General features: G+C 46.5%; 1 protein-coding gene across 10 annotated transcripts; it reads left to right on the forward strand.

Moving 5' to 3' along the window:
• The first annotated feature begins 304 nt into the window (after positions 1-304).
• On the forward strand, positions 305-10,867 carry CNBP (CCHC-type zinc finger nucleic acid binding protein). Of its 10 annotated transcripts, none has more exons than XM_067043336.1 (7): positions 388-1,032; positions 3,058-3,114; positions 4,513-4,742; positions 8,252-8,368; positions 8,488-8,580; positions 8,734-8,932; positions 9,798-10,867. In XM_067043336.1, exons 4-7 carry the CDS (start codon positions 8,266-8,268, stop codon positions 9,913-9,915), a joined length of 513 nt encoding a protein of 170 aa, XP_066899437.1. In that variant the 5' UTR covers positions 388-1,032; positions 3,058-3,114; positions 4,513-4,742; positions 8,252-8,265; the 3' UTR covers positions 9,916-10,867. The 10 variants fall into 10 exon arrangements, with proteins under 10 accessions (XP_058932703.1, XP_058932704.1, XP_066899436.1 ...); XM_067043333.1 differs by having other exon boundaries at positions 546-1,032; positions 8,252-8,389; XM_059076721.2 differs by lacking the exon at positions 4,513-4,742 and having other exon boundaries at positions 372-1,032; positions 8,252-8,389.
• Positions 10,868-12,710: the final 1,843 nt, after the last annotated feature.

Consider the following 12,710-nt stretch of genomic DNA (forward strand, 5'->3'; position numbering starts at 1 on the left):
CCTTTTAGGGCTCAAGAGACTGGGGACTCTTCCTTTTTTTTTTTTTTTTTTTCCTTTCATGTTTTTAATAAAGGCCATTCCCAAATGGGACACAAAGTTCTGTAACTTCTTAGTTTACCACTGAACGGTTTGACTTTATTCCACCATGACAGAATATCTATGCTATATATAGTGTCTTTTGGAGAAAATCTAAAGGCCTTTCGGGACCGTGACAGCCCAGGCCGGGTGGCCCTCCTGTCGCAGGGAACGTCACTCATCACATGCTCCTCCGGTGACAAGGGTGTTGGGACCGAGGTCGCGGGCTGTCCTTCCACCTCCGCCCGCTCCCCAGGGAGGGACTTTTATTTGAAAGGGGGTGTTATCAGTCCTGCAAGTGGGAGCTGCGAGGCCTTCGGGGCTCTGCCTGGGCCCCAGAAAAACCCAAACGAATCTCAGGCCTGCGGGCCGCAGCCACGGCCACCTGCGTGATTGGGCAGTTCGACTTCCCCAAACCGAGAGGCCCCGGAAGTGGGGCCGGGCTCCGGCCGCGCCGAGCTCAGGGACCGCGGGCACACGCTTTCCGGAGCCCGCCATCGGGAGGAGTCCTCCCGGCCCCATGCGCACCACAGCCGCCTCCCTGAGACCCCCCCACCCCCACCTCTCGGCACCCCTCGACACTGCTGCCACAACGGTCGCCGAGCCAGGAATCCCGACATCCCCGATCCTGAGAGGCCGGGTCTCGGAGCCGGAAGGCCGCACGCGCAGCACGGCGGCAAGGGCCGCGCGCTCAGGGGAAGAGCCCCGCCCGACGCGGTGCGTCGGGCGGGGCGGCCCTCCCCACAGGCGGCCCTAATTGGACGGCCGAGCCCCGCGCGCTGATTGGCCGCGTGGGCGAGGCGGAGGAGAGCCGTGCGCAGCGGCGTGTGTGGGGCCGTGTGCAGACCCGCGTGTGGCGCAGGCGAGGACCCTGAAAATAAACAGCCGCTGCCTCACGATCCGCGTTCTCGGCCTGTGTCCGAGTCTCCGCCGTTGCGGGCCCCTCCGACGCCGAAGGTGAGGCCGCGAGCATGCCGGGGGCCGCGGTGCGGTGACCGCGGGCGAAGGGTCGGGAGCAGGGAGGCGGCGATGGCGGCCGCGCTCCGGCCTGCGCCGCTGCTGCGTCAGGCGGGAAACGGGCCGCCGCCGCCCGGCCCCGGACTGCGCCCCGCGGCCGGCCGCCCTCTCGCCCTGCCTGCCGCCCGGGACGCGGGGTCGCCGCAGTCGGGCCGCCGGGCCCAGGCCGCAGCCTCGCCGCGGACGAGGCCGCGCGTCCTTGGGGCCGAGGCGGGGGCTCCGGGGCCGCGGAACATAGGGCGGGGGTGGATTTGGCGGGAACGTGCGGGGAGGGGGCCGTGTGGGGGGGAGGGCCCTGGAGCGGCGGGGGGCACGGGGGCTGGGCTTGGCGCGGGCCATGTGCCAGGGGCTCTGTGGGTTTAGGTGGGGCCTTGGAGAAGCTCTCCGTTTAGAGTGGGGGGACACCCCACCGGAAGGCCCGTGAGGCTTCGGGACTCGCTCTGTCTACTTCCCGATAGCTTCTCGCTTCTTGAATTTTTATCGTCATTGACATGTAAGTTACTTGTTTTACGGTGCAGTTCGGGAAAGGGCAGATAAGGCCTGCTTTTCTTGAGTCAACACTAATTTAAGTTACGGAGGCGTCTAAAAAACCCCGTTTTCAGAAAAAAGCATGAATTTGTCAAACTTCCAAAATCATGGCAGCAGCAGTAACCTTTGCATCATCTCTTGGATAGGTGAAACGAATACAATTTAATATAAAAACGAGGTGAGACGATTAATTAGCCAATCTCCATTTGGATTTTCCAAACGTGAAAACCTATTTTAGAATGGCATAATGGCCCACATTGGGGTTTGGGTGTTGATTTTATTACGGGTAAAGCTTGTGCTTGTTGCCACATGTTAACCACATGGCCGCAGCCACAGGGCACTTGCAAAGGAAGTGACTACATCTGGTTTTGGGGGTCTTAGGAAAAGAAAACATTGCTCAGTTTTCCTCTGTGACTTCAGATAGTGTGTTTCAGGCATTATTCAGAAGGATCCACCGAAAGGGTAGGGTAAAGAAGCCAAGAGTCGGGATTAGTTTTTTTCCTTTTCAGGAGGATTAATTTACGTCCTCATCTTGTACCCCCAAATGACAAGTTTTTAAAAACAGATTTTTCCCTTTTTCCTGTTGTTTGACGCAGTTCTGGGAGAGAAACATAACCAGTTAATTTTTGCATCAGTGAGTTGACCTTAATTTAAATTAAGAACTTTGTTATTCTTTTGCTCAAGCCCTACAAGTTGAGTGTGAGGTTTTGAGGTTCTAAAGAGATGGAGGAAAAGAAGTTCCTACCTCTTAGGCTTTTTTTTCCCCCTCTGCAAAGCAGTTATTTTCAAACGCTTCTTAAAAATTACTGTGATGGAGGCTTAATCAAACACCTACAAAGTGCCGCGTACATAGTTTCATGCTGTTTTTAGTTTGTTGGGCCTGATTCTTGTCTACAAGGAGCTCTCTGGACTGGAATATAAAAGGAATAATTTATTAGGTTCCCAAGGGCTGAATTAAGGACTTAAAATTTTTCCAAATCGCAACTCTTGGCAACAGTATTTGAAAAAAGCTAACAGTATATATTTATGTATTTATCTAATATGTCACAGGTAAGTTGGGTTTTTCTCAGCAACCAAAGGTCCACATTCCTTTTCATATTGGTCACAAGCTAGGTGTTTCATACGTGCGGTCTCTTTAGAATATTTTGAGCCAAATCAGTGGAAAACTTAAGGGGCGTTTATTACACTTGCATTTGAACATCTGGAACAGGCCGAATGCTATCTTTTTTAAAGTATTACAAGCGAGTTTTGTAATACAGTTTTATGATTGGATTCTTTTTACCTTTCTTAAAATCTAATTGAAGTCTGTGGTACCTAAATGGAAGCTTAAAATGGGTACTTAAAGGCAGTAGAACCACAGTTTGACTAATTGGAATGATTGGTCTGTTGTCTAAACGCTTGACAAGAAGAGAGATTTGCCCCCCCGCCCCCTTGCAGGAGTGCGAGTTTCTTTTAAGAATTGCTGGCGTCTTTCCTCTTCCTAGCCTTCTGACGGTAAGTGGAGAGCCGAAGACTGATGCCAAGGCATCCTGGCCTGCTGTGTGGAGCACGCTCTTTCTGTACTGTCTCACTTAATAGAACTCTTACTCTGGCAGTGTCAGACGCTGCTGCAGTAAGGGCACGCTGTTGAGAGATCCACAGTAAAGTGTACACCATTTTCATGTTGTAAAAACTGCTGGAATAATAAAATAGAGCTTGTGGCTACCAGCATTCACGTTGTGAGTGGATGGGCTCCGTTAAGCAGGGCTCTCTGAGAGTGCGGTATGGTGGTCTCCTGGGCTGGCTCCATGATTACAGGTGAGGGTATTAACTAGTGAAGGCAGGCTGCCTGCCAGTCTTTGGGCTGTGGTGACACTCCTGAGTTCTGCCTCAGCAAGAAGGTTAAAATCTAAAGTGGCTTTAAATTCATTCATGGGTGTGGATTTTTAGAAATGGATCGATGCTTGTTTTATTTTGACTTCTCTAAATTGCTGTGCTTTTCTGATAGCATTTTCATGTACTGGATCACTTAACCCTAACAGAAGCCTCTGCAGAGGACTTGGAGCCAACTGTTGAAATCCTGACTCTAGAACTTTGTAGGGTTAGCCAAAAAATTCTAGGAATAAGATGTTATGGGAAAACCCGAGCGGACTTTGTGGCCAACCCAGTAGTTGTGTGGCTTTGGGAAGTCATTTGGTCTCAGATCCTCGGTTTCCTTATTGTCAAATGGGGGCAAGAATCCACGAGTAGCAAGGTGGCAGGGATCACAGATCAGTGTTTGTCGTCCGTGACTCGCAGCAGGTACTCAGCTGCTGATCAACCCTTCAGGGCGGGCAGAAATGGGGTGAGCAGCGCTGCTCCCAGGACTGTGCTCTGTCCTCCTGTGTTCTGGCCAGAACACAGGTAGTGCACAGTGTCACTTGCCTCCTGCCATTCTGTCTGTAGTTTATCTTTATTTCAACAGTTTGAAGTGTTTCAGTACCATGTTGGAACTCTGAACCAACTTATTAGGGCGTAAAAGTGGGTGAGTGCATTCAAGGGGCAGAAGCTCCCCTGTGGTCTCGGTGCAGGTCAGGTCAACGTGGATGAGTCAGGGGTAACCCTGAGTTTGGGGAAGGTGACTGGAGACACAGCAAATGTGGATCGATATGGCTGTTAAGAAAACACTCTGACCCGGTCCTCATCGACTGCTTCATGTCACGTTCCCCACTCCCCCCTTGCCTGTTGCTACTTCTGTTAAACGTATTTATAGAGAGTTATGGTCTCTTATTCGTTGGAATGCATTGTTCGTCTTGACCGTGTGCTGTTAAGATTTAAGTAATTTACTGGCTTTGTTCTTAGTATCAAAAATATGGTAGAATTAGATTCACGAAGGCATTTGTATTACCATTTACGTTTTGGTACCCATTCCAGGATTTAAGCCTTAAGGCCTAGACGAGTGCAGCGTCTGTAAAAGGGGCCTCATAGTTTAGCTTACACGGCCCTCACAGTGAGTCTTGGCAAAGCACATCTTGACCGCCTTACTCCTCCTGCCGCCTGGCCTGCCTTGCGCTCCTCCCACATCTTCACATGTGACTTATATCAATGAGAATTCAATCCACAGCAATCGAGAGGGAAACATCCTGATTCCTGTTGTTGAAAATGTAAGTCCTTAGGATTTCACCCTTTTTCTTGTCTTACCTCTAATCCATTCCACTCAGGAAGTAGGTCTTATGAGATGGGAAGCTGGAGTATAAGCAGGGTTGGGTGGGCCCACTTCAAGCCTAGAGATTGTATAGATTGGTTTTGTTTGTTTGTTTGTTTTGGCTGTGTTGTGCGGCTTGCAGGATGGATGCCCAGAATCCTAACCACTAGGCCACCAGCGGATTCCCTGGACTGAGTGCTCATCTGTCTGTGTACAGTCCGGCCTAACTGGGAGAAGAGTAGAAAGGCAGGAAGAACCGTGTAATCAGTGGACATAAATCCATACGTTTTTTAAATGCAGCACCTGTTAGTAATGTGGTTACAGATCAGTTTTATCTTCCTCAAGACAGGAGAGGGGTCAGGTGTCTTGAGGTAACGGCAGCAAGTGGTTAAGCTGGGTTAAGTGGTTAGCCCTGTAATCCCCGAGTCTTTTTATACTGTGTGAGGATGCGTGGGTGTAGATAACAGCAATGATTTTTAGCAGCAAAAGGAAGAAAAATATGCTCTCCTACTGCCTGGCAGCAGTGAAAATACGGTATTTGTTTTTTAAATTCGTATATATGTTTTGTAGCATTCCATAAAATGTTGCTGAGAGTCTGGATGGCAAGTTAGGGGTCCGGGCTCAGTTGCTGATTTTAGTAACCTGGAGTGAAAGTTTCTCAGCTACATGTGGGGATTTTACTAGACAATCTGAAATACATACTGAATTTAGGGTGATTGTAGTCAATGCTTATTGAGTACTTAGTTGAAAATACATCGTTAACTTTTTTTTTTTCCCCTGGGGGGTGCCGGGCTACGTGGCTTGTGAGATTTTAGTTCGAACCTGGGCCCCGGCAGTGAAAGCGCTGAGTCCTAACCACTGGACCACCAGGGAGTTCTCAGCATCATTACTTTAAATTAAGGGTGCAGCACCTCTTGTGATAGCAGGAATTCAGGTGTTTTATTGTCAGTACTTACAGGATTGGATCGGGTCTGTACAAGAAACACAATTTGTTTCATTCAGCAAATGACTATTGGTGCACCACCACCACCCCAAAAAACCCACAAACAACCCAGCAGTTAAAATACTGAGTTATACTGCTACTAAAAGGATAATTGTATGGGGTATTTTGATTCAAAGGTGAATTACTTGGTGTCTACTCTGAAGGAATATGTTAAAAAGCAAAATGGTAGTGCAGAGTGCCCTGGGTCTTACTAGGGGTTAAGGATAGCTCCAGGCTGGGTGGTGTGGTCAGGTTCTTTTATAGAGTTGGCCCTGGAAGGCTGCACAAGGTTGTGACAGGCGGGAGAGGCGGGGGCAGGGCAGTGCCGCAAACTGGGGCCAAGAGCAGTGGGAGTGAGGGAGCCATGATAGATTTGCAGCTTTGTCGTAGCGCCTCTCGTTTTCCTGAGGAGTACTCCCAGGCCATTCTCTAAAGACCTTATAACTAAGTACATTTGTATGTAAGATGAGTACCAGGACCAGTAGCATGCCTTAAAAACACAGTGGGAATCAGTTGGGTTACTGTTACTAAAGAGCTCTCTGTCATAAAGGAGTCAGTGAGAATGTAGACCAGCTGATTGAGGTCGGCTTGGCCAAAGAGAGAGAAAGAGCTCATGGAAAATCCACATGTCGCTTAATCAGTTCTTGAGTAGCTAAATTTTTTAAACTAATATTTGTAGGCTAAAAGTAAACCTAAAATGTTAACTGCTGACTTTATTCAGTACACTGATAAACATCTGATAATTCATTGTAACGTATTTCCTTTGTACTTTACCATTGTGAAGCAAGAGGTCCTTGGGAGGTTGCCCGGAACTATCATTTCTTTAGCTTTGAAAATGCATATTGAATATTGGCTTGTCATTTTTCTACAAGATAAGTATCTTATTGAAATAAAATTATAAAATACTCAGAACTTGTCAGATTGCCTGGATTACCTTGTGAAAGGAAGTGATCGTTGGTGCAAAGAACTCCTTGGGACCAAGAGGTAATGTGCTCACATTGGTCCCGAGTAAACAAGGTGCAAAATGAAAGTGGGGTTGAAGGGAGGATGACATACCATAAGCTGCACTTTTCTGTGATCATCTTACGTGCCATTCGTTTTGTAATCACGAGTATTCTCTCTGGTGGAAACCAGCCCTCCACATGACTTAGAATGCCAGCACCTGTATAAGAAAGCAAATGTAATTTTGCAAAAATACGTTTTTAATCTTCGCTGACTGGTTTCATCTGACTAGAAATGTGCGTTATGCATTCAGGCACTTTCCCCTACCGCCTTTTGGTAATAAGTTTATACGGCAAGTGGCAAGAGTTGGTAGAAAGATTCCTCTGAAGATTTATCCTGGCTCTGATTGCAGAGTTGAGATAGGTAATGAGTTCTTTTCAATATTTGATGATGGAGACTTGAAACTTGAGCATAATTTTTAGTCACTAGATTTCTCTACAACGTGTTTTAAAAACTTTGTTTACCGTTGTTTGACACTGGAATTAAGGGTAAAAATGTTTAGATGTGGAAGTGTGGAAATGTAGAAGTTACATTGTTTTTAACTAGTTTGTTTTTTAAAGGCCACTTTACTAGGACTTTGTCCTGCAACATTCCATTCTGTTCTCTTCCATTCCATTCTATTCTATTCTAGGAATAGCCCCTGCTTATTTTTAGATTGTTACATAAGTATAAAATGCATTTGCTTTAGTTGGAGTTTTTGCTTTTATTTTGAAACAATACCCAATAAAGGAGTCTACTGTGAAATTCTAAGTAACCTTGTTTTAAATGTAAAATTACAGAAAAAATTGGAAATGGGAGAATAGAAGAGGGAAAAAATGGTCCTAGTGCTACTGGTGTTTTACTTTGGTGTTCCTCTTTGTCATTTTTCTAATATTTTTAACATACGCTGCCATCTAGAGACAAAATTGCCTGCATTTCTTCTAACGTGTCTGCTCTAAATACTGAATCAGCACGTAGGGCTGCAGTTTAATTAGGCACTGTGTGGGGTGCTAAGGGCGCAGAGGAGAATGTTTCTTCATCCACTTTCAGAATCCATACTGCAGCTCCACGGGGTTATTCCAATTTTATAACCAGTAAATGACTTCCAGTTGCCCACAATAAAGTTTACTGGCTTGTAACCATGAAAATGTCCCTTAAGTTGGACCTGGAATGAGGTATTACTGTTTCTAATGATACTCACGGATACTAACCCTGTAAGTCCCATCATCCCATTAATAATTGGATTAACATGTATGTATAATCTTAATGATTGTAAAGATCACAAGTTTTACGAAAATATATGTTTTCAATGTGTTTTTCACTTTAAATATATTTCATAATAGATATATAATGCCTATATATATAGTTATGTGATTGTTTTTCTAACCAATATATTGGTTGGCTTTTTTTTATCCAGAATAATTATCCAGAAATACACTAAACGGGGAATAAAAGCTAAAAGTAATTTCAAGTGGTTTAATGTTGTCATTTTTAATGTTTTGAAGATCTGGCTGCAGCCATGAGCAGTAATGAATGCTTCAAGTGTGGACGATCTGGCCACTGGGCCCGGGAATGCCCCACCGGTGGGGGCCGTGGTCGTGGAATGAGAAGCCGTGGCAGAGGTGGTTTTACCTCGGATAGAGGTATTTTTGTCGAATAAAAAATTTTGAAGTACTTTCGTATTCGTAAGTATCAAGACTGGTCTAATTAGCCAAATTCTTTTTGTTTCTGCCCAAAATAGGTTTCCAGTTTGTTTCCTCGTCTCTTCCGGACATCTGTTACCGCTGCGGTGAGTCTGGTCACCTTGCCAAGGATTGTGATCTACAGGAGGATGGTAAGTATTGAACACTCCCTCTTCATACGAGCATGCACCACTGCGTCGGAGGAGATTTTCCGCCTCTGAGCGTGTGTGCTGTGTGCTTTGAAACGTAGCGGCGTCTGTACGGTTTTTATAGTCTTGGTCTGCTTCTTTTCCTTATTGTTGAAGCCTGCTATAACTGCGGCCGAGGAGGCCACATTGCCAAGGACTGCAAGGAGCCCAAGCGGGAGCGAGAGCAGTGCTGCTACAACTGCGGCAAACCCGGCCACCTGGCCCGGGACTGTGACCACGCGGACGAGCAGAAGTGCTATTCTTGCGGAGAGTTTGGACACATTCAGAAAGACTGCACCAAAGTGAAGTGCTATCGGTGAGTTGCTGGCGTGCTGCCGGCGGAGAGCCCGTTGCAGGGGCTCCTGCAGACTGAGCTGGCGGTACACGGGAGGGCCCTGGGGAGAGCGCATTCCCCGGGGTGGCTGCGACCGTACGAGAAGTGTCCGGCGTGCGTCGCCCAACCGTCTGCCTTGGGCGGCGTCCCGCCGTGATGCCTGGTGGGTTGTGGCAGCTGGGCAGCGCGCGGCACAACTTCGGAATTTTTAATGTTCTCAAAATAAGAATGTTGGGGCTTCCCTGGCGGTCCAGTGCTCAGGACTCCGTGTGTGCTCCCGCTTCACGGGGCGTGGCTCTGGTCCCTGGTCAGGGAGCTAAGATCCCGCCTACTGTGCAGGGTGCCCACCCCCCCACCCCCCCGCCAAAAAAAAATGTTTTGTTTTAATAATTTGGGGTTTTCAGAGACTCTGTAGAAAACCGTGTAATTCATACACACAAATCTTTTGTCATGAAACCAGAAGACTCTGCCTGTCTGTGAATGTGACATATAATAATATGTACCCGTGAAAGTGTAAAATTTTATAAGTTTTGATATGTATGTACCTGTGAAATCTTAGGGGTTAATTTGTGTGAAACTCTAACATTGGCCAGGGTTTTGGTTGTGGTGTTGGTTGGACTCTTAAGGCAAAGGTTTTGGTTTTATGCCTTAGGCTGCACAATTCGGTAGCTTCGCTATCAAGTTCCTCCTTTTTGGTCTTAGTTTAGGGGATAATAAGACTTACTGTCCTGAAAACAAAACTGTACTGGTTTATTGTTGCGTTTTGTTCTGCAGTCGCCTATTGCTTTAGTCCAGGTAGGCATTTTCTGAGTGCTGTTCTGAAGTTGTTCTACTTTCCTTTCTTTAGGTGTGGCGAGACTGGTCACGTAGCCATCAACTGCAGCAAGACGAGTGAAGTCAACTGTTACCGCTGTGGCGAGTCAGGGCACCTTGCACGGGAGTGCACGATCGAGGCCACGGCTTAATTACTGTCCTCTGTCGCCCCTCCTTTTCTGATTGAATCCTCTTCACTGGCCAAAGGTTGGCAGATAGAGGCTACTCCCAGGCCAGTGAGCTTTACTTGCCGTGTAAAAGGAGGAAAGGGGTGGAAAAAAACCGACTTCCTGCATTTAACTACAAAAAAAAGTTTATGTTTAGTTTGGTAGAGGTGTTATGTATAATGCTTTGTTAAAGAACCCCCTTTCCGCGCCACTGGTGAATAGGGATTGATGAATGGGAAGAGTTGAGTCAGACCAGTGAGCCCGTTCTGGGTTTCTCAAATATGTTCCCATGTAGGAGGTAAAAACCAATCCTGGAAGTGTCCATGAGCTTCCATAAATAACTTTAATTTTAGCATAATGACTGCCTTGGATTGTCTGACCTCAGTAGCTGTTAAATAACATCAAGTAACATCTGTACAGGCCCTACATAGGACATACAGTTGACTGGGAGTAAACAAAATAAAAACCAAACACGCGTGTTAACGGCTGTGCGAGAAAACTTGGGATAAAAGCCTGAACAGGAACAACTTCCCCGCAGCGTTGATGCTGGCTAAACAGATGGCGATGGCAAAGGTGTAGAACACATTTTTTCAAAGACTAAATCTAAAGCCCAGAGTCAACATCTATGCTCAGAGCTAGCATAATTTGGAGCTATTCAGGAATTGCAGAGAAATGCATTTTCACAGAAATCAAGATGTTATTTTTGTATACTATATCACTTAGACAACTGTGTTTCATTTGCTGTAATCAGTTTTTAAAAGTCAGATGGAAGAAGCACCTGAAGTCCTAGAAAATAGAAAGATGTAATTTTAAACTGTCCAATAAAGCTGGAGGAGGAAGGGGAGTTTGACTAAAGTTCTTTCTGTTTGTTTCAGATTTCCATTAATGTATATAGTGCAAAATGCCATATTAAACAGGGGAGTGTGGAGCACTGAAAGCTCACAGTTTGGACTTTTCTTTTTGTGCCAAGTCATGTTTTCAGTAATGAAAAATAGCTGTTAACAAGGAAGCACAGGCTTCAGATACTTTGGGGTCATTTGTTTTGCAGGGATATAGAAAATTTAATTTGTTCTAATCCATTCATTATAATGACGGCCTTTAGCTCTGTGTTCATTCTGAACAGTTCTAATACCATTGCTGTTTTAGCATTTCATGTTTTTCCTGGGCTTCACGGGGATCTGAACTGTTGGCTTCCTTCTTTTTTTCCTAGGGTCTGAGCTAGAGTTGAGATGGACCTTAGAAGTTATCTGGTTTAATGAGCTCACTTTATAGGTGAGTTGCTAGAAGCTTAACTTGGCTTGAAGGGCGCCTAGAGCCGGGAACTTGAAGTAAGCTTCCTACCCTATGCCCTCTATACTCTTTTTCGTCACCCCACCCCAAACTACATACAGTTAGTGGCACGTGCTTCCCCAGATTAGCTCATTTGTTCCCCCTTCATACCGCCATGTGATTTCACCTTGGATGTACTGTCTATTTTTCACACTCTACTATGTAACGTGTGGTCAGTTTGTGTTGGTATATCACTGCACTGTTAAGGTTTGGTGTTTCAGCTGTGCTGTGCTAATTCCGGCTTGGTCAAATTAATAGTCCAGAGCAGGCAAGAAAGTGAAATCATGGCATGGGTTCATTTCCTTATGAGTACAAGCTTACTTTCTATTTGATTTTTTTTTTAGTTTCTAGCACAAGCATGAGGCAGCGTAAGGGAAGCCCTGTTTTCAAAGGCATCACTGTTAACATGTAATTAAATTCAGGGTTGGGGGCCAGTGCACAAGAGGTTATTTTCCCCCCGAGGTTTCCAATCTCCAGTGGGAAACATAAAACGGCAAATGAGATATTTAAAACGGTTTTGTTCCAACGTAGCACCATCGTTTGTGCTACGTTTGTAGTACCTAGCAGTTGCCTTTTGTTCGAGACCCTTTGATGCACATAATTAAGGACCTGTTTGAAACAGACCACAAAGCGTGCTTTCATAAGGTAGCATTTCTTTGCATTGACCTTGATGACTGAACAAGTGCAGTGAGAAAATGTGTTTTACAGGGATATTGAGCGAATTGCCAGGAGCCAGTGAGCACTTTGTGTCGGCTTAATGCTTTGCTGTCAGACTTGGTTTTAAGGCTACTTTGTGTTTTCTTAAATGCTTCTTTAGATATCTTTTTAATTCTGTTTATGTTTTGGCTGCGTTGGGTCTTGGTTGCTGCGTGCGAGCTTTTCTCTAGTTGCGGCGAGAGCGGGGGCGGCTAGTCTTCGTTGTGGTGTGTGTGGTTCTCATTGCGGTGGCTTCTCGTTATGGAGCACGGGCTCTAGGCGTGTGGACTTTAGTAGTTGCAGCAGACAGGTTCAGTAGTTGCGGCACACGGGCCCTAGAGTGCACTGCCTTCAGTAGTTGTGGCGAGCAGGCTTAGCTGTTCTGTGGCGTGGGATCTTCCTGGACCACGGCTCAAACCTGTGTCCCCTGCATTGACAGTTGTTGTTTTTTTTTTTTTTTTGCGGTACGCGGGCCTCTCACTGTTGTGGCCTCTCCCGTTGCGGAGCACAGGCTCCGGACGCGCAGGCTCAGCGGCCACGGCTCACGGGCCCAGCCGCTCCGCGGCAGGTGGGATCTTTCCGGACCGGGGCACGAACCCGCGTCCCCTGTATTGGCAGGCGGACTCTCAACCACTGCGCCACCAGGGAAGTCCTTAAGGCTACTTGTTAAAAACAGTTTTCAGATAGTAACATTGCCTTGATACATGAATGGTTTTGTCAAAAGTGAGGCTTGTTTGGATGTAGCATCTTTCTTT

The sequence above is a fragment of the Kogia breviceps genome, chromosome 10 (assembly GCF_026419965.1).
Source record: "Kogia breviceps isolate mKogBre1 chromosome 10, mKogBre1 haplotype 1, whole genome shotgun sequence".
Taxonomy (NCBI): Eukaryota; Metazoa; Chordata; class Mammalia; order Artiodactyla; family Physeteridae; genus Kogia; species Kogia breviceps.

Excerpts from the sequence above, each read along its gene's own strand:
- CNBP (XM_067043330.1), top strand. The coding sequence starts at position 8,266 with ATGAGCAGTAATGAATGCTTCAAGTGTGGACGATCTGGCCACTGGGCC. Across the intron at positions 8,579-8,728 it reads GATTGTGATCTACAGGAGGA|TGAAGCCTGCTATAACTGCG; the intron begins TGGTAAGTATTG and ends TTTCCTTATTGT. Across the intron at positions 8,933-9,797 it reads ACCAAAGTGAAGTGCTATCG|GTGTGGCGAGACTGGTCACG; the intron begins GTGAGTTGCTGG and ends TCCTTTCTTTAG.